The sequence below is a fragment of the Nicotiana tabacum genome, chromosome 9 (assembly GCF_000715075.1).
Source record: "Nicotiana tabacum cultivar K326 chromosome 9, ASM71507v2, whole genome shotgun sequence".
In the NCBI taxonomy this organism is placed as follows: Eukaryota; Viridiplantae; Streptophyta; class Magnoliopsida; order Solanales; family Solanaceae; genus Nicotiana; species Nicotiana tabacum.
Genome location: NC_134088.1, coordinates 53,487,393 through 53,508,510, shown reverse-complemented (window position 1 = coordinate 53,508,510; position 21,118 = coordinate 53,487,393). Strand labels below are relative to the sequence as shown.

The 21,118-nt window shown below is 41.6% G+C and overlaps 1 protein-coding gene across 7 annotated transcripts in view; it reads left to right on the top strand.

The window, feature by feature from the left end:
• The window catches only part of LOC107761962 (isoamylase 3, chloroplastic-like), an 82,170-nt gene that overhangs the window by 1,925 nt on the left and 59,127 nt on the right, over window positions 1-21,118 (top strand). For all 7 annotated transcript variants that reach the window (XR_012694867.1, XR_012694868.1, XM_075221685.1 and 4 more), the window contains exon 4: window positions 6,953-7,110. Coding sequence is in view for 5 of the 7 variants with exons in the window: in XM_075221685.1 (XP_075077786.1) it covers window positions 6,953-7,110 (158 nt within the window). In the remaining 2 variants the exon portion in view is untranslated. The remainder of the gene's footprint in view (window positions 1-6,952; window positions 7,111-21,118) is intronic.

The following is a 21,118-nucleotide window of genomic DNA, read 5'->3' as shown; positions in this document are numbered from 1 at the left end:
GTGCCGCCCGTTGATCCGATCGGAATTCCGGCCGCGGGTCCGATTGACGCTAATTCACATGTGGCTTGGTAAGTGCTACAAGATCTCGTGCATTGGAACCCATGGTTATGGACCCGAATCCGTTAGTATGGAACTTTTTTTTTCCAAGTGAAATCCCCTAGTATATGAAAGAGTGAAAAGGTGCTTTCGTTGTTGTGGAAGAAGAAGCTTTCATATCTTAATGCACGTATTTAATTTATTCGGAGCTTTTAGAGCGGAATCCACTTTTTAGGGAATATGAGTCGAAGCAATAACAAGAATATTTCTAGTAGAACATCTTTCACAATCCCATCGACGCAAATTTGCCTACCGACCTCGAGAATAGCGTCCGCGGTGGAGCCCGATCGGCAACTTGAAACACACAAAACATTGGAGGAGACGAGATCAGTTTACGGGTGATCTTTGAAATGCTGCAGGCTCAACAGGCAACAATAACTCAGTTACAGAACCAAAGTCGTGCACCGAGCAGGGTTGAACCCGATCCACCCCAGAAAGTCACCCGCAGGGATGAACCGGTTGCAGAAAGGTCAAATGAACATGAATTGGGAGCTAACCCCGAGATCATAAAGATGCTCGAAGAGCTGACAAAATGGATAGAATCAGGGGAGAAGAAAATCTAAGCTAATGACAAAAAAGTGGAAACCTATAATTCCAGGGTAGACCAGATCCCAGGAGCATCGCCAGTATTGAAAGGCCTGGATTCCAAGAAGTTCGTGCAAAAACCTTTTCCTCCGAGCGCGGCTCCGAAGCCAATCCCTAAGAAATTCCGCATGCCCGAGATTGCTAAGTATAATGGAACGACCGACCCAAATAATCATGTAACCTCTTACACATGTGCCATCAAAGGGAACGACTTGGAGGATGACGAGATCGAGTCTGTTCGGAGAGACCCTGTCAAAAGGGGCTATGATATGGTATCACAACTTACCTCCTAATTCTATTGATTCATTTGCTATGCTTGCGGATTCTTTCGTGAAAGCACACGCCGGGGCCATTAAGGTCGAAACCAGGAAATCAGACCTTTTCAAAGTGAAACAGAAGGATAACGAGATGCTCAGAGAGTTCGTGTCCCGGTTTCAAATGGAACGAATGGACCTGCCACCAGTCGCTGATGATTGGGCCGTTCAGGCTTTCACCCAAGGGCTCATTGTTCGAAGATCGGTGGCTTCACAGCAGTTGAAACAAAACCTGGTAGAATATCCGGTTGTACTAGGGCCGGCGTGCATAACCGGTATCAATTGAAGATCAGAGTGGGAGATGATCAACTCGGGGTCCCCTTCGGGGTCTGTTTATCCCGTCAGAAGCATTGACAGAGTCAAGAGAGACATCGATCGTGAACCGAGACCAAACAGGGATCGGTACCAGCCGTATAATGGAGACCGAAGAAGCAGTGGGTTTGGGCGGAACTCTATGAGAAACGAAAGGAGAAGTGACCGAGGTCAGAGCAACCGGGGACTCATGAGCAAAAACAGCTTCGATAGGCCCATCAGGCCTAAAGAAGCACCGAGGTTATCGGAATACAACTTTAACGTCGATGCTGCCGCAATTGTATTAGCTATCGGACGCATCAAAGATACCAAATGGCCTTGACCTCTACAATCCGATCCAACCCAAAGGGATCCTAACCAGATATGTAAATATCACGGCACGCACAACCACAGAACGGAGGATTGCCGCCACTTGAGAGAGGAAGTAGCCCGATTATTCAACAGCGGGCATCTTCGAGAATTCCTGAGCGACCGAGCCAAGAATGATTTCAGAAATAGGGATTCTAACAAACAGACCGAACAAGAAGAACCTCAACACGTCATTAACATGATCATTGGTGGGGTCGATGTCCCTCAGGGGCCGATGTTGAAACGCACCAAAGTGTCCATCATGAGGGAGAAACGAACTCGAGATTACATACCGGAAGGAACCTTGTAACGACGAGGATGCGGATGGGATCGTGCAGCCCCACAATGATGCACTGGTAAAATCTGTACTCGTAAATAAAATTCGAGTTAAACGTGTGTTAATTGATCCAGGTAGCTCGGCCAACATCATCCGACCGAGGGTCGTGGAGCAGCTCGGTTTACAAGATCAAATTGTGCCTGCAGTCCGAGTTCTAAACGGATTCAACGTGACATGTGAAACCACTAAGGGTGAGATAACATTACCGGTGAACACTACCGGGACCATCCAGGAAGCTAAGTTTTATGTAATCGAAGGAGACATGAGATACAACGCTTTGTTCGGGAGGCCATGGATCCACAACATGAGGGCAGTACCTTCAACTCTGCACCAAGTGTTGAAATTCCCAACACCAAGCGGAATTAAAACAATCTACGGAGAACAGCCAGCCGCGAAGGAGATGTTTGCGATCGAAGAGGCTATTTCGGTATCCGCACTTGCAACGACAAGATGGTCGAGTTCGGTCACAAAGCCAGAAACTAAATAGCAATTACCAACACCAGCTCCGACCCAACCGGAGAAACAGGGGACTGATGAAGACGATGATTATGACTACGGGGTACCCAGATATTTTATAGCCTCCGACGCCACTAAATCGACGGTCGAGGAGCTGGAACAGGTCATATTGGTCGAGCACCTACCCGATCGAAAGGTATACCTGGGCACGGGGTTAAATCCCGAGCTCCTGAAAAAACACATTCAGTTTCTTATAGCTAACATAGATTGTTTTGTTTAGTCCCACTTTGACATGACAGGGATCCCGTCGGAGATAACCACTCATAAGCTAAGCCTGGGTCCGAAATCCCATCCGGTGAAGCAGAAAAGGAGACCCAGTCCGAGATCAAACATGCTTTCATCAAGGACGAGGTATCTAAACTCCTTAAAATTGGTTCTATTCGGGAGGTTAAATACCGGGATTGGTTAGCGAACGTAGTGGTAGTCCCTAAAAAAGGGAATGAATTAAGAATGTGTGTAGACTATAAGGATGTGAATAAGGCATGTCCCAAGGACTCTTTCCCTTTGCCCAACATCGATCGCATAATCAATGCCACGGCCGGCCAGGAGATCCTCAGTTTTCTCGATGCTATTCCGGGTACAACCAAATACGGATGGACCCGGGTAACCAAGAAAAAACCCTCGGAGGACACGAGTACAAAAAAACAATTTTTTTTTTTTATATTTTACAAAGGCGTCTAAACAACTTGGTCTTCTTCCCCCCTGGTTCCATCGGAACCCTCGGAGTCGTCTTCTTCTTCTTCGGGGCAGGCCAACTTCTTGGCCTCAGCCTCGAGCCCCTTAGCGGTCTCGATCTAGGCCGATAGATCGAAACCCCGAGCATGGATCTCCTCGAGGGCCTCTCTTCGTGACTACCGCTTCTCGTATTCAACGATATCTTTTAAGCGGTCCTGGACCGCCTCGGCATCGGCCTTATATTGGGCCACCATCTCGTCGGCGTCGGCTTTAACCACCGCCGCCACTGACTTGGCCGTTTCAAGTTCCTTGACCATAATTTTCCGCTCGGAGGTAGCCAAACTTAGCCGAGACTAGAGCTCTTCGACCTTTCTGGCCTGCGCCTCGGCCTTTTCCTTTGCTGCTCGAAGCTGGACCTCAGTCGAAGTCAGTTGCGCCCGAGCAGCCTCTTTTTTCGAGGCCAGACAATCCTGCCTGCCTCACCATTCATCGGTCTCGGCCTTCACAGCATCCATCTCAGCTCGCAGTTGACCGATTTGATCGATTTTTTGTTGGACCTGCGGATTCTGACCGTTAGTCACCAAGTCTAATTCTTCGTCACTAAGCTCAAATATTTTTACCTGCTCGACCAAGTCGGCATGCTTCTTTCGAGCCACCTCCACTCAGCTCGAAGGCACGCTGCTCACTAAGAAGTTTGTTGGAATCTCTCTTCTCAGTGAGCCCTCGAACCTCGTACTCAAGCTGTTTTAGCTCATCCCGGTATCGGAGAAAAGTCTCGTGGTGAAGCACCGAGGCCTACAAACACAAAGAGAAAATGTTAAGAGTTATCTGCAAAATAGCCTAAGTACAAATTGAGAACCATTGAGGAATATCTAAAGTTACCCGATTTAACGCCTGTTGCGCTTCGTTGAACAGACAGGATGCATCCACCTCATTCATCTTGGCCTGATCATCCTCTGTCACCAGCCATCGAAGATAACTAGCCACCCCTACAGGGGCGGAGAGAACCCAGGAGTCCTCCGGAAGGAAGAAAGTGATGAATCGCTTCCGGCCAGGATCCACACTCGGGCAGGGAATCGATTGACCAGTTTGGGACTCGAGGAAGATCTTGCTCCCGAAGATGGGCTCTTTCTCGGTATCTCTAAATCACCCAAGCCGGTGACACCCTCTGTGGCCGTAGAGTCCACTCCATCAAAGAAGCCGCGAAAGGGATCGTCCGTTCCGAGGACTCCCTCATTGGGACTTTCTTTCACCGTCTGAGCTTCATTGTACATGGACTCAGTGAACAAAGGTGACTTGGTGATCTCTATCGCACCGAGAGATTCCTTCGGCGCACTGCCCACGTCCCGGGAAGCTTCAGTCTCGGCCTCCTCCTGGACCTCCCTAGCTCGATGAAGATCGGCATCGTTTCTCTCTGGTTCGGAGGCCCTTTGCCCTTCAAGTCGTGTCGACACTCGGGTCACCAGATTGAAGGTTTCTTCCTCTTGTTCTTCGGATTCATCCCTCAGCTGATAGAGAGAACTCGAAGGTGGTGCTCGAGCGCTGGTGCTTTCCTTAGACTTATCCACCAGCCTTCTCGTTGGCTTTTTCTTCTCCAAGCTCGGAGAACTCGGTGCCCTTTTTCTTTTCTTCTCTTCTCCCTGTTTCGGAGCAAGGGACTCGGTGGAGAGATCGTCACTACCGGATGGATGTAACACGCATCCCAAAGCAATATATTATTATTCTCTTTAAGTTCTTATTATTCTCTCGTTGTTCTGTTCTGATATCAATCAAAGCACTTTTGGCTCGAGGGTGGCTAACCTTCCAGGGCTAAGATTGTTCAATTTGTGTGGTTAGCATTTACTTTTCCATTACTTATTCCAATTGCAATCTAATTTGTTGTTTTGTATCAAGTTAAATCATGTATCCTTAAAACCACTTACAAATTCAATTGTTATCCGATTTTGAGAGTAAACAAAGGCGTAAGAAACTTTTGCAAATTCTTTACTTGCTGAGCATAAAATATCCTGTGTAAGCTTCTGAAGCTCTGTTTTAAAAGGCGTTTCTGGGGGAGCCCCTGGGCGAGGCGTACCAAAAGCGCCCCGGGGCGATGGTGTGGGGCGAAAGTCTCAAGAGGCGTACGCCCCGCAATTTGGGGCGTACGCCCGGGCGTTCGGGGTGCGTTTTTTTAGTAAGGAGTAAGCCCCAGAGACTTTTTCAAATTAAAACAAAATTTGTTGAATTAGTTCTTCATATAATACCCAAATTCTCAAAAGTCAGTTTGGTAATTACTCAAAAGGTTTAAAAAGGAACTCAAAAGTATTAAATTTAAAAGTAAAGACTTTTTTTTTATTGATTTAAGCCCTAATTCATGGTTTTCCCAATTTTTTATCTTGTCCGCTAGTCTGCTAATATCTCCCAAAAGCAACGAATATTTAATTTTTTTTACAAATACAAAGATAACTACATTTTTCTTCATAGCAGCAAATTCAAAGATCAAAGTGCAGGTTAATCATCCTTTTTGTTCCTCCATATAGAAAACTTTATTCTTTTAGACTCAAATTACTTGTGCTTGTAAGTAACGTATAATAGATTGTTTTGATTAGTTTTTTGTGGGGATGGAGCACACATATATATATAGTTTTCTTCAATATTTATGCAATTTTACATGTTTATAAATATTAACTGTCATTATATTATTTTATAAAATATTAAAAATTAAATACCTATGGGGCTTATGCCCCGCGCCTCGGGGCTTACGCCCTACTGAGGCATATGTAAAATTCCCCGCCTTACGCCCACGTCTTTTAAAACACTGTTCTGAAGTTGGAATTCTAAGCATGAAATGCACATTTTTCACTATTTGATTGCAAGGAAAGTTATGAGAAAATATATTCCTAGAAAATTGAAGTAAAAGAAATTAACACTTGCTAAGCATGAAATATATTCCGTTTTTTGTAAAGAAAGTTATGAGAAAATGTATTCCTAAAATTGAAGTAAAAGAAAATTAACACTTGCTGTTTAAAAGAAAAAGGAGGAGTTCATCAAAAAAGATCAATGTATGTGGTATTGATGTAACATATGAGGTTTGATTCCTACATCTTTCCTTCTAACCATCTGTGAAGTCAACAGATTTGATTTTCATGCACTTCTCTTTTCCAGTGAACAAACAGTGTGTAGGCAAATCCTTCTTATTAGATGGTTTTCTGGGTGCTGTACAATGCCTTGAGATTTTTCTATTTGGGAATCTGATATGCTGAATTACAGTCTTCACCGTTTTCTTTCATCATGCGCAAACTAGGAGGACATGTTTAATGATTTAGTTGGGTCACTGAGATCTATGCTAGTGCTTTGTTTCAGAAAGTGGTATGAGCACCTACTTTAACATGCCATATTCTAAATCAGACTAAATCAGAAGATATCCATTGTCAGAAATAGTACGCTTTACGGCATTTGACCAGTACTAGGTACTACTTGAAATCACAATTCTACCTAGACATATTGTGAAAATTATCTTTTTTGTGATGTTCACTTTTTCTGGTGACATTAATAGAGTGATATAGGAATTGATGGAGCCAATTGCTCTGGAGTTTCTTATCTCACATATGATCTTCTTATACGATACAGATGAGATAATCCTAACTTATCCTTATTTTGCAAACCAAACGACTTTGCTTTCTTTTGTTTGTTTCGTGTTTTGACTGACCTTTGTTCTTGAAAGCGAACAACTATTGCTACTGTTCTATGGAAAACTAATGATTTGATTTCTTTAATGTGCTCATGATTTTAGGAAGAAGCTCCTCAAATGCTGGAGACTTTCCCTTCATTTGAAATTACCCCTGGTCTTGCTCATCCACTTGGAGTATCAGAAATTGAAAGTGGAATAAATTTTGCAATTTTTTCTCAGCATGCTTCTGCAGTTACACTTTGTGTAATTCTTCCGAAGAGGTTAGGCTGAAATCATGCTTTTGGATTGTGTATTTTGTTGTCTTCGATAATTCAATTCTTGTCTTAGTTGCATATTCTAGCTGTTTAGTTCTTAGATAGGTATTCCTGCCTATTAAATTTTGTTTAGGTGTAATATGTTCTACTGTCTTCTTTGTCTATCAAGCAACTGGTTTGCCTAGTTATTCATAGTCTTGTATTTTGTCCACATTGCAAATTATTAATTTAATGCATTTTTATCTGTGTAAGTTCCATATCAAAAGTGTTCTTTATGGTGCTTGAAATGATTTTGAGGTGTGTTTGGAGAATGCTGAGTTAGCTCGAGCCAACTGTGTCATTTGCACTTTTGCAACTAGTAATTATGACTACATTTGGGATGAGAATGTGGGAAAAACAAACGAATAAAAGAAGGTTGGAGAAATGCACGAAGACAACTATATTAGGTGTGGGCTCATTTGTAAATACTTTGTATAGTATATACAGTTCATTCATCTGATTTGAGACACCAATACATATTTATATATTTGAGTATCCTCTAACTCTAGTCTAATTTAATCAATTAATCTAACACTTACGCTCAAATGGATGCTTACACAGTAGTATGCTATGTAACTGCTTTGTAGATCGGAAAGGACCCGCTAAATATATCTTCAAGTTGATTCTTCGACTTCACATATCTAGTAACTGTATCTTCCCAGAGCTTCATTTCTCTGATGAAGTGACTGGAATCTGTACGTGTTTGATTTTTTCTTGGTATACAAACTGTGGTGTAATATGAAAAGCAGATTATTAAATAAAAGAGTTTTATTTGACTTACCTCTCCAAACTTTAATTATCTGAGTAGCTTTTCGATCCATTAGAGTTTGGATGTTTGTACCATCATGGATTGATGTTCAACGTATTTTAATCATGCAATTACCTTTTGCCTCTTGCTCTTCCAAGATATAAGGTTGCCTCCAAGAAAACGTAATGATATTCAAAGGTGGAACATTTATTGGATGGTGATCCTGTCCGTTCTGCGTTCATGTAAATGATGATTTTCTCCTGTCCTCTATCTTTGTATCTCAGAGAAATTTTGTTTAATGAAAGGTGTGAGAAGGCACGGGAGAAAATATGTTATTGATATTGGATGATAAATACAATACAAGAGGTCCCTATTTATAGCTATACACTACAAGGAGATATTACTCCTCTTCCAATGTGGGACAAGACTACACTATACATATCTATAAACTAACACTCCCTCCTCAAGCCGGTGCATACACATCATATGTACCGAGCTTGTTACACATGTAACTAATACGAGAACCAGTAAGAGACTTAGTGAAAATATCTGCTAGTTGATCATTCGACTTTACAAACTTTGTAACAATATCTCCTGAAAGTATTTTTTCTCTGACAAAGTGACAGTCGATCTCAATGTGTTTAGTCCTCTCATGGAACACCGGATTTGACGCAATATGAAGAGCAGCTTGGTTATCACACACTAGTTCCATCTTGCTGATTTCTCCGAACTTTAACTCCTTGAGCAACTGCTTGACCCAAACTAACTCACACGTCGCCATAGCCATGGCCCGATATTCGGCTTCGGCGCTAGATCGAGCAACTACATTCTGTTTCTTGCTCTTCCACGAGACCAAATTACCTCCTACTAGAACACAATATCCAGACGTAGAACGTCTATCAAAAGGTGATCCTGCCCAATCAGCATCTGTGTACCCAACAATCTGCTCGTGGCCTCGATCCTCGAATAGTAATCCTTTGCCTGGAGCTGACTTTATATACCGAAGAATGCGAACAACTGCATCCCAGTGACTATCACATGGAGAATCCATAAACTGACTTACAACACTCACCGGAAAAGAAATGTCAGGTCTAGTCACTGTGAGGTAATTCAATTTGCCAACCAACCTCCTATATCTCGTAGGTTCTCTAAGAGGCTCCCCATGTCCAGGCAGAAGCTTAGCATTCGGATCCATAGGAGAGTCAATAGGTCTGCAACCCATCATTCCAGTCTCCTCAAGAATGTCTAAGGCATACTTCCGCTGTGAAATAACAATACCTGAGCTAGACTGAGCGACCTCAATACCTAGAAAATACTTCAATCTGCCCAGATCCTTAGTCTGGAAGTGCTGAAAGAGATGTTCCTTCAGATTAGTAATACCATCCTGATCATTACCAGTAATAACAATATCAACATAAACCACTAGATAAATACACAGATTAGGAGCAGAATGCCGATAAAACACAGAGTGATCAGCCTCACTACGAGTCATGCCTAACTCCTGAATAATTGTGCTGAACTTACCAAACCAAGCTCGAGGGGACTGTTTCAAACCATATAGTGACTTGCGCAATTTACACACACAACCATTAAACTCCCCCTGAGCAACAAAACCAGGTGGTTGCTCCATATAAACTTCTTCCTCAAGATCACCGTGGAGAAAAGCATTCTTAATGTCTAACTGATAAAGAGGCCAATGACGTACAGCAGCCATGGACAAAAAGAGACGAATAGATGCTACTTTAGCCACGGGAGAGAAAGTATCACTATAATCAAGCCCAAAAATCTGAGTATATCCTTTTGCAACAAGACGAGCCTTAAGCCGATCAATCTGGCCATCCAGGCCGACTTTGACTGCATAAACCCAACGACAACCAACAATAGACTTACCTGCAGGAAGAGGAACAAGCTCCCAAGTGTCACTCGCATGTAAAGCAGACATCTCGTCAATCATAGTATGTCGCCATCCTGGATGAGATAGTGCCTCACCTGTAGACTTAGGGATAGAAACAGTGGACAAAGAAGATATAAAAGCATAATGTGGTGACGACAGACGATGATAACTTAAACCGACATAGTGGGGATTAGGATTAAGTGTGGATCGTACACCTTTGCGGAGTGCAATTGGTTGACTAAGAGGAGACAAGTCCGCAGTAGGTGCAGAATCTGATGCGGGGCGTGAATCACCTGGGCCTGATGCTGGATGTGGACGACGATGATAAGTCAAGAATGGTGGAGCTGCAGAAGGTTGAACTGGATTATGTGGAGGAACTGGAGCTATAGGTGGTGGAGCTACAACCGGAATTGTAGGTGGTGGAACTGGAGCTAGAGGTGGTGGAGCTACAACTGGAGTTGTAGGTGGTGGAGCTGGAGTGACTGAATCTCCAAAAGATGAAACTGGTAGTACCTCAGAAATATCTAAGTGATGACCTGAACCTGTGAAGTATGATTGGGTTTCAAAGAAGGTAACATCAGCGGACATAAGGTACCGCTGGAGGTCAGGAGAGTAGCATCGATACCCCTTTTGTGTTCTCGAGAAACCTAGAAATACGCACTTAAGAGCACGAGGAGCTAACTTATCTGTTCCTGGAGTAAGGTTATGGACAAAACAAGTGCTTCCAAAGATACGGGGTGGAAGAGAGAACAAAGGTAAGTAGGGAAACAAGACAGAGAATGGAACTTGGTTCTGGATAGTTGAAGATGGCATACGATTAATAAGATAGCAAGATGTAAGAACGGCATCCCCCAAAAACGCAACGGAGCATGAGATTGTATGAGTAGGGTACGAGCAGTTTCAATAAGATGTCTATTTTTTCTTTCAGCTACCCCATTTTGTTGAGATGTGTACGGACAAGATGTTTGATGAATAATCCCATGAGATTTCATAAACTGCTGAAATGGGGAAGACAAATACTCTCGGGCATTATCACTACGAAATGTGCGAATAGAAACCCCAAATTGATTTTGAATTTCAGCGTGGAAGGTCTGGAAAATAGAAAACAGCTCAGATCGATTTTTTATCAAAAATATCCAAGTGCACATGGAATAATCATCAATGAAACTAACAAAGTAGCGGAATCCTAAGGTGGAACTGACCCGACTAGGACCCCAAATATCTGAATGGACTAAAGTAAAAGGTGACTCTGCTCGATTATCAAGACGTCGAGGGAAATGGGAGCGGGTATGCTTACCAAGCTGACATGACTCACACTCTAGAGCTGACAAGTGAGATAAACCAGATACCATTTTCTGAAGTTTTGACAAACTGGGATGTCCCAACCGTTTATGTAATAAATCTGGTGAATCAGTAACAGGACAAGTTGTAGAAGGAAGACAAGATGTGAGTCCATGTGATTTAGCAAGGATAAGGTAATAAAGTCCGTTTGATTCACGCCCGGTACCAATGATCCGCCCCGTACTGCGTTCTTGTATAAAAACATGGTCATCAAGAAATAAAACAGCGCATTTAAGTGATTTGGCTAAGCGACTAACAGCTATGAGATTAAAAGGACTATTGGGAACATAAAGGACTGAATCTAAAGGTAAGGAAGGAAGTGGGCTTGCTTGACCTATTGCAGTTGCCATGGTTTGAGACCCATTGGCCATTGTGACTTTTGGAAGAGATTGAGAATACGAAATAGTAGTGAAAAGAGATTTGTTACCAGAAATATGATCTGATGCACCTGAATCAATGACCCAAAACTCAGAGGATGAAGATTGGGAGAAACAAGTCACGCTATTACCTGTTTGAACAACAGAAGCTATCTCAGACGATGTCTGCTTACATGCTTTATACTGAAGGAACTCAATATACTCTGCTAAAGAAACCATCCGACTATTCAAAGCAGCGGTCCCCATGTCGCTACAATTTGTAGTAGTAGCTGAAGAAATAGCTTGAAAAACACTGTTTACAGCAGGAAAACAGAACACTGTTCTGCGCCGGAACACTGTTCACGCCGGAAACACTGTAGCTCGCCGGAAAATTCCAAAGTTGTCGGAATTTGTTGTAACCAGGATGGATAGACTCGGAATTCCTTTGTGAGCAAGCTGTCCTGAAGAAATATTTTCAAAAAATGGCCAGAAAAGTCACTGTTCACGCCGGAAAAATATAAAAGTGGCCGGAATTTGATTTGAATTAGATGGGTAGGCTCGGAATTTTGAGGAGAACACACTGTCCTGAAGAAGCTTCGCGAAAAAATGGCCGGAAAGTGGCCGGAACCCTCGCCGGAAAAGTTGTTTCCGGCGCGTGGAGGAGCGTGGCGGCTTTTCTGCCGGATAAAATTTCAAGGGGTTGGTAGTCGGAGGGTGATCTACCTGATGGTGGTGTTGGTTTTAGCACAACACCGACAGAAAGTGACTTTCACTTAGACAAGCCTTAGGTCACCGGAAAAATTACACGATGACTAAGTTCTTTCTTCCCGGTTAACGCTGGAATGACGCACAGCGATCTTTTCTCACTAATGCTCTGATACCATGTGAGAAGGCACGGGAGAAAATATGTTATTGATATTGGATGATAAATACAATACAAGAGGTCCCTATTTATAGCTATACACTACAAGGAGATATTACTCCTCTTCCAATGTGGGACAAGACTACACTATACATATCTATAAACTAACAAAAGGTACGGGTCATTACATCCCAGTGTCACACAAAGAATGTAAAGAAAGGTTTGCAATGCTTTCCCAAAAAGAAAATATCAGATTGAGTCATAGAGATTGTTTAATTTACCACCGTCTTTTTATTTTTTGGTAAGGTTACGAACTGTCTATGTCTATTGGGATGGCTAAGAGGCTTGTAATAGATGCTTGTCATTCTGGTCCCTGGAGTATAAATAGAACTATAGCTTTTCGTTCTTGTCTTCTCAAGGGTGTTGAGTGCATACTTCCATTGTGAAGTAACCGGTGTTGTCAATGGCGCGCTTAAAGCGCGCTTAAGCCCTGAAGCGAGGCTCAAAACACGTTGAGCGCTTTGCCTCGCTTTGTGGGCGCTTTAGTGTCGCATCAAAACTCTAAGGTATACTTTTCCTTGCCAATGAGTGTAATCCCGAAAAGGCGACCTTAAACAATTGATATTTCACTTTATCGTGAATTTTTTTTTACAATTTCTTTGTCCATATAATTGTTATTCATGCTTATAATGATTAGTCTTGGACTACATGCATATTTTTACTTTTTCTCCCGTTGCGCCTTTCTTCATTAAAGCCCACGCTTTATTTGCGCTTTGCGCTTAAAGCCTCAACGGACCTTAGAGCTTTTTTGGCTACTTCAGTGCCAAGATGTACCCTAATCTATCTAGTTCCTTAGCCTGAAAATGTTGAAAGGGATATCTCGAGTTATCAATGTCTTTCTATCGCCGTCACTGACAATTTTGTTATTGATGGAAATCACCAAAGCAAATAAAAAGATTTTTAGAGAAACACTGAGAGAAGATGAAATGGTTTGCTTCATTGGAGTCATGCCAAACTCTTGGATGCTGGTACTAAACTTACTTTTGTATCAGGATATATTGTGATCGGCGTAATCGGCGGACAAGATCCTGGACATCCGATAACATAGACCCATCCTATTCAAGTGATGAACATGCGAATAACGATGACAACCATAAATGACAACAGATGCCGGATGATAATTGCGCGTACAAGAGAAAGTACAATCATAGTCAAGGCCAAATATATGCTTGTATATTTGGACTAGATGTTCCTTAAACCTACAATAGTTTGGACCAACATTAATCATGTACATCGAATGAAATTCAACAATAGAGTTGGAGAGCTAGTGGAGCAAGCTTAAGTACCACTGGGATTTGAAATAGACCTTTCTAGCATAATCTAATATGATGGATAGCTATGTTGCTCGGACTCTCCGAAAATGTTGCCGGGTGCGTGTCGGATCCTCCAAAAATAGTGTATTTTTGGAGGATCCGACACGGGTGCGGCATTATTTTGGAGAGTCCACGCAACATAGATGGATAGGAGAAGATACTTGTTGATATAGGGATAGAGATAATGGACAAGGGCGACAATGACACGGTGGGCTGAAGATAAATGACAATAAAAATTATAAACAGAATGAGATAACAAAGTGATCAAATACCTTTTCTTAAAGCCATCAAAAGAGATATGGAGGAGACATGTCCATAACAAGTGAAGAGCCTGACTTAGGAAATGTCATCTTAACCTAGTCGGTGGAACTGACGTCGGTGATAAGGCAAGAGCAGTGGTGCTGTTGGAAAATATTGTACTGGGAGATACTAATAAGAATGCCAAGAGGTTGCTCAGGTAAGACTTCAGATCATTAAAAGGTTGAGATGCGATGAGGTAGAGGGGTGAAATGAGTGTGGTTTTACAGAATGTAAATGGGCGAAACATATCTTCGTAGAAAAAAATAAGTTATGCACGTAGCATGTAGTTCTAAAGATACAAGAAGGGAATGTAAATTAAATGCATTGAGGTCGCGCAGTTGCGAGACAGTATTGTTGTTTGGAAGTATACAGTAGATATTCCCAAAAGAATTGGTATTGATGGACTGCAATATGTTGGTCCCATAGGTCTTTGTAGATTGGTACTGGTTTAGGCTAGCCATGTTCAGATCCTAGAAGGTACCAAACGCTAGTTGGAAAATTAAACTATCTAGTACTACTAGACCAAATATTTCTGTTACTGGATGTAGTAAGTCAATTCGTGGGCTCGATATATACGTCATTGGGATGTAATTGTACGAAGCTTAAGATATATCAAGAAAGCACCAAGTTTGTAGGGATTGTTGTATGAAGACAAATGAAACTATCAGATGATGCAGAGTGGGCCTAGGTCGGTTCACCAATTGATGGATGATGTAAATTTGGATATTGCCCTAGGTCGGTTCACCAATTGATGGATGATGTAAATTTGGATATTGCTTTTGTTGGTGGGAATCCTGTATCATGTTAAAGTGAGAAGCAGAACATTGTTATTTGATCTAGTGTATTAGTTGAATATCCAGCCCTGACAGTAGCAATGTGTGATCTCATATGGGTAAAACAATTATTTAGAGAATTGAAGTTTGTGGACGTTAAAGAATTGGACTACGTTGTAATAATCCATTTTCTCAAAAGAACTAGTCATTTAAAATGGATTTTCACTTTGTTTCAGAAAAAGTTCTTTCCGATAAAGTGTCACAGAATCAGTTAGCTCAAATGAACAATTAGCAGACATCTTTGCAAAGGCTCTCAAAAGACAGCAAAGACAATACATTTGTAACAACTTGACGCATATGATTTATATGCTCCAACTTGAGAGGGTGAGTGTTGGATATTAATTATCATGAGAACAAAAATTAAAAAATCAAGTTCACTACTACTGCAACAACAACAACAAGCCCAGTGTAATCCCATAAATGGGGTCTAGGGAGAGTAATGTGTACGCAAACCTTACACCTACCTAATAGAGATAGAGAGGTTGTTTCCGATAGACTCTCGGCTCAAGGAACAGTGGAGATGAAGCAACCAAGTAGCAAACAATAGTAACAACAATGTAATATGGTAACGGGCGTGAATGACACAACAACAACAACAACCCAGTGAAATCCCACAAGCGGGGTCTGGGGAGGGTAGCGTGTACGCAGATCTTACCCCTACTACGGAGGAGTAGAGAGGCTATTTTCGATAGACTCTCGGCACAAGAAGAAGGAACGAGACAGTGTAGCAGTGACAACAAAGGAATCTAGAAAGATAACACCAGCAACGTAATAACCAGAAAATAGAGAGAAAAATAATAACACTAAGCAGTAACAATGGCACAGTACTACAAACGCAAAGGAATAATATGGATACAACAAGAGCCACTAACATACTACAGCCTAACCTACAACCCTAATGAAGTACTAAGGACACAACTGGAGCCACTAGCAGCCTAAAACAAAACACTATCATACTAACCTCCTATCTCCTAACTTACAACACTAATGCTCGACCTCCACAACTTCCTATCAAGGGCCATGTCCTCGGAAATCTGCAGCCGCACCATATCCTGCCTGATCATCTCTCCCCAATATTTCTTAGGCCGCCCTCTACCTCTTCTCATACCCGTCAAGGCCAACCGTTCACACCTCTTTACCGGGGCATCCAGGCTTCTCTTCCGCAAGTGCCCGAACCATCTAAGCGTAGCTTCCCGCATCTTGTCTTCCATGGGAGCCACACCCATCTTCACCCGGATATCTTCATTCCTAATCTTATCCAGCATAGTGTGCCCGCACATCCATCTTAGCATCCTCATCTCTGCAACTTTCATCTTCTGGATATGAGAATTCTTCATTGGCCAACACTCTGCACCATCAACATGGCCGGCCTAACCACCACTCGATAGAACTTTCCTTTAAGTTCCGGAGGCACCTTCCTGTCACACAAGACGCCAGACGCTAGCCTCCATGTCATCCACCCCACCCCTACGGTGCGTGACATCCTCGTCAATCTCCCCATCCCCCTGGATAACCGATCCCAAGTACTTGAAGCTCCCTTTCTTGGGGATGACTTGAGAGGCAAGCCTCACGTCCATGTCCGCTTCTCCCGACACGCCGAACTTGCACTCCACGTATTCTGTCTAAGTCCTACTCAGCTTGAAACCTTTAGACTCAAGGGTCCGTCTCCAAACCTCCAACCTCTCGTTAACAATGCCTTGCGTCTCATCAATCAGAACTATATTATCAGCGAATAACATACACCATGGCACTTCCCCTTGAATATGGTGTGTCAGTGCATGCATCGCCAGAGCAAATAAGAACGGGCTGAGCGCAGATCCTTGGTGTAACCCTATAACAACCGGTAAATGCTCCCAGTCGCCCCCTACTGTCCTAACCCGAGTCTTTGCTCCATCGTACATGTCCTTAATCACCATAATATAAGCCACCAAAATACCTTTCACCTGCAGGCATCTCTAAAGAACTTCCCTAGGGAACTTGTCATATGTTTTTTCTAGGTCAATAAACACCATGTGCAAATCCTTCTTCCTTTCCCTGTACAGTTCAACCAACCTCTGAATAAGATAGATAGCTTCCGTGGTAGAACGACCAGGCGTGAACCCAAACTGGTTATCGGATATCGACACCAGCCTCCTCACCCTCACTCCCACTATCCTCTCCTACACTTTCATGGTATGACTTAGTAACTTGATGCCTCTATAGTTGTTACAGTTCTGCATATCGCATTTGTTCTTGTATAGCGGTATCATCGTACTCCACCTCCATTCTTCTGGCATCTCCTTCGTCCTGAAAATAACATAAAACAACCCAGTTAGCCACCCACATACCTCCAAAATTCTACTGGAATTTCGTCTGGCCCGGTAGCTCTGCCCCTACTCGTCTTACGCATAGCCCTACAACCTCCTCGACCTTAATGCGCCTACAATAGCTAAAATCTCGGTGACTCTCAGAGTGTTCCAATTCTCCTAGCACAATGTCTCTGTCCCGTTCGTCATTCAGCAGCTTATGAAAGTACGTCTGCCACCTCCGCTTAATCTGAGCGTCTTCCATCAACACTCGGCCTTCCTCGTCCTTGATGCACCTCACTTGGTCTAGATCACGAGCGCCCTCTCTCTCCCTTTGGCCAGCGGAACAACTTCTTGTCCCCGCCTTTGTCCCCCAGCTCTTCGTACATGCGACCAAACGCTGCATTCTTAGCTTCCGTGACCGCTAACTTCGCCACCTTCTTAGCTTCCTTATAACTTTCTCTGTTCGCGCGAATGGCACATCATGTAATAATAAAGAACCATGAATAAGAAAATACAAAAATAGCCCTAATACTACGGTTAAGATTGTGCCCATATGAAACCTCATACTTGTAAGGATAGAGTGAGACTTTTAAAAATATGAACAATAGGAGGAATACTTACTTGCTTGACAGTCAACCCATAGGATTTCCACTATATTTAAAACAAATAGCAGACTTATAATAATGTTCAACTGCTAACTTTGCAACCGTTTCTTAGGCTGGTTGTACTCCATGTTCACAACAATAAGAGTTAAGAAAGAAAAATTAGGAATTGTTATATATCTTAACATGAGCCTGGTGTCACAGCTAAGGCACTTACCGTCTCAAGGCACAACAAAGTCAAGAAAGATTGCCCCCAATTAGGACTAAAACACAAGATTCTTTATTCCTACAAAAAGAAAAACTAACTAAACCCGGTTCAAGCAAAAACCCTTGGAAAAGAACCGCGACACAAAGAAAAACCAAGGCGGAAGTGTTACACTACCTATAAAAAAACATAAAAGACATATTTTTGGTTTTTTAATTTTTTTTGATTTTTTTTTCTTATTTTTACGTTAATCCTTCAAGGAAATTGTCTAGGAGATCCATCGTCGGAAAAAGTCTAAATCTTTTTTTAAAAGAATGACGAAAAACACACAAAGATAAGAGGAAAATAAATACACTACACATATTTACATCCCCCACCCCACACTATAAATTGTGGAATGTCCCCATGACACACAAATAAAAGGCATGAAGTAAAGGAAACTCCCCTGAATTTTTTTCGTTTTCGATAACTTATGAACTAACCCCTAATTCTGAATTTATTCCTCGTTTTCGCTTCTTGGGATTCTTTATCGAGCTCATTAGGCCCAATTCGTCTGAGGATATCTGCAAGACCCGCTCTTTTCTTTCTTTCTTGGCCTCATTTTGAGCGGTGAATTGTTCTTTCAGGATGATCCTCAACTTGTTCCTGCATTCTTCTACAGGATCACTCTGTGCATCTGCCTGTAAATTCCCAAAAATAAAATCCACATTTTCAATATTAGAATAAGAAAGCAAAGAAAAAATGTCATGAGAATATTCCTCCAAGATGTCAAAGACGATTTGTTTCTCATTATTTTCTAGTATAACCTGTAAATGTGGAAAGGTGGATGGGGGTTGGAACTCTTCTTTTATTGCTTCACAATCAACCAAAACCTCATCTTCAATCATCTTAATTGAATCAGAGTCTTCTTGCAGAGTGGAAAGTTATCTCTGTTATGCTCACCATCTTGGGTAGGCTCATTCTCACAGGGTATCTCCTCCATATATTCACCATCACAATGCAATGAGCTTTCTGAATGTATACTTACTATTTGACTCAATTGTTGTTTTAGGTTCTTAATGGCTTCATCATTTTGTATAAGTCTTTCTTCCACATTATTCATGAACTTATACATAAGCTTTTCTAAACGGCCATTTTCCTCTTGAGGTGGTTGTCTCATTTCACTTTCATTCCAGTCATAACCAGGGTACCCGTTCCATCCAGAGTTAAGATTGTGCCCATATGAAACCTCATACTTGTAAGGACTTGAAACAGAGTGCAACTTTTCAAAAGATGAACAGTATGAGGAATACTTACCTGTTTGACAGTCAACCCATAGATGATTTTCACTATATTTAAAACAAATAGCAGACTTATGATAATGTTCAACTGCTAACTCTGCAACCGTTTCTTAGGCTGGTTGTACTCCATCTTCACAGCAATAAGAGTTAATATTAGGAATATTTTCTTCAAGCTTTCTCCCAAGCATTTGTCAAGTAATACAAAAGAAATCTTGAAGACAAGTTGATTAAAAAAAATAAAAAAATAAAAGCTAATTCCTGAATTAACACCAAAAACTATTTAGAACACTATTGATTGCCAATCCCCGACAGTGGCGCCAAAATTTGACGAGCGCAAAACCGACGTGTAAAACTGAAGCTCGCTAGTCAAAAATAGTATAGTAAAATATGTCTACACGAGCGCAAAACCGACGTGTAAAACTGAAGCTCGCTAGTCAAAAATAGTATAGTAAAATATCGTCTACACAGGGATTGGATTTAAACAACGTTCGAGTAATTTCTGGCTTATTTGCTTTTCAAGCTGAGTAACACTTTGATTTGGAGTGATTAACAACTATGATTAATGAACTAAACTAGATTACGACTAAGTAGACTTGATCACAGGGAATGAGAGAGTTGCTCTAAACGGGTTGCTATCAATGTGAGAAATAAGGGCTATGACAGGATATGTGCAAGATAGTCATTCGAGATTTAACTCTGTTTAAATTCACTTCTAATGTTCTAATGATTCTCACGAATTTACTCGATGATTAGTTTAAATGTAAGGTCAAGATTCCTCTCTCGATTAAATCTGAACTCTACGAGATAAACTAATATGAAGCACTATGAAGATATACAAGAACACGTTAATGGACTAGTGTTTAGGAAAACGTCATTCGAATATTCTCCTAACTTGGTTTAATCAACAATTCAAAAAGCTCTCTCGATTATTTACAAGAATCACTAAATCAAACCAAATAAAATAATGTAAAGATAATCACCAAAATATTCATTTTTCATTAAATAAGCCGGTAAATAAAGTTGCAAACAATTCAAAGCTCTATTAACGAATTCATGCAATTAAACTAGAGTTAAATTCTCAAATATCAATCAAAACACCATATCCGTCAAAACCCTAAGGAAGAACTACTCCATAGATATGGAAAAATTCATCACAAAGAAGTTTAAGAATATAGAAAACATCAAAGACAACTTTACAATACAAGCTCCGGTTTTGCGCTGATTGTTGGCAAGAGAAGTGATGAAATCTTGTGTATTCAAGCTGTAGTAGCTCTCAAAAACTCTCCTAGGTCGAATCCCCTTAAAAAATTGTGTTTAAAGTGTATTTATACCGAGTATGAGCGGCCCTGAACCAAAATAATCTCTCTGAGCCGAATTGGGATAACTGGGCAAAATATTTCACTGGTTCGCTGCCTAGCGCAACACACTGCACGTCGTGTTATTGGGACTTATCCGTAAGGTTCAATTAAAGTGAAATTTTGCTGCCTGACAACAAAGGAATTGGCAGCCACCTCATAGCTCACGTCATCCCTCACTTTGTGTCAATGGCCAACTTCAAAAACTTAAAGTTTTTTTGCCTTATGCTGCAAAATTGCACAGCCACTAGGTGCCACATTTCGGCTAGCACGACGTGGCAGCCTTATTTCATTTTTGAATTTGTTTTTTCATTTTTTCTTATGTATGCTCGGTCCTCGGCACTCGAACTCGATCCTGGCTTAATCCTTGAACTTCTACTCAGACTTCGAAGTCCTATTTTACTTAGTTTTGCTCCAAAGACTCGTCTTAGCTCAAAATCACGGCCTACACAACATAAAACACGTAATGAGTATAAATTATCCATATTTTAGCTCAAACACAATTAAATTGTAGCAAATAATAGGTGCAAAGTAGCCA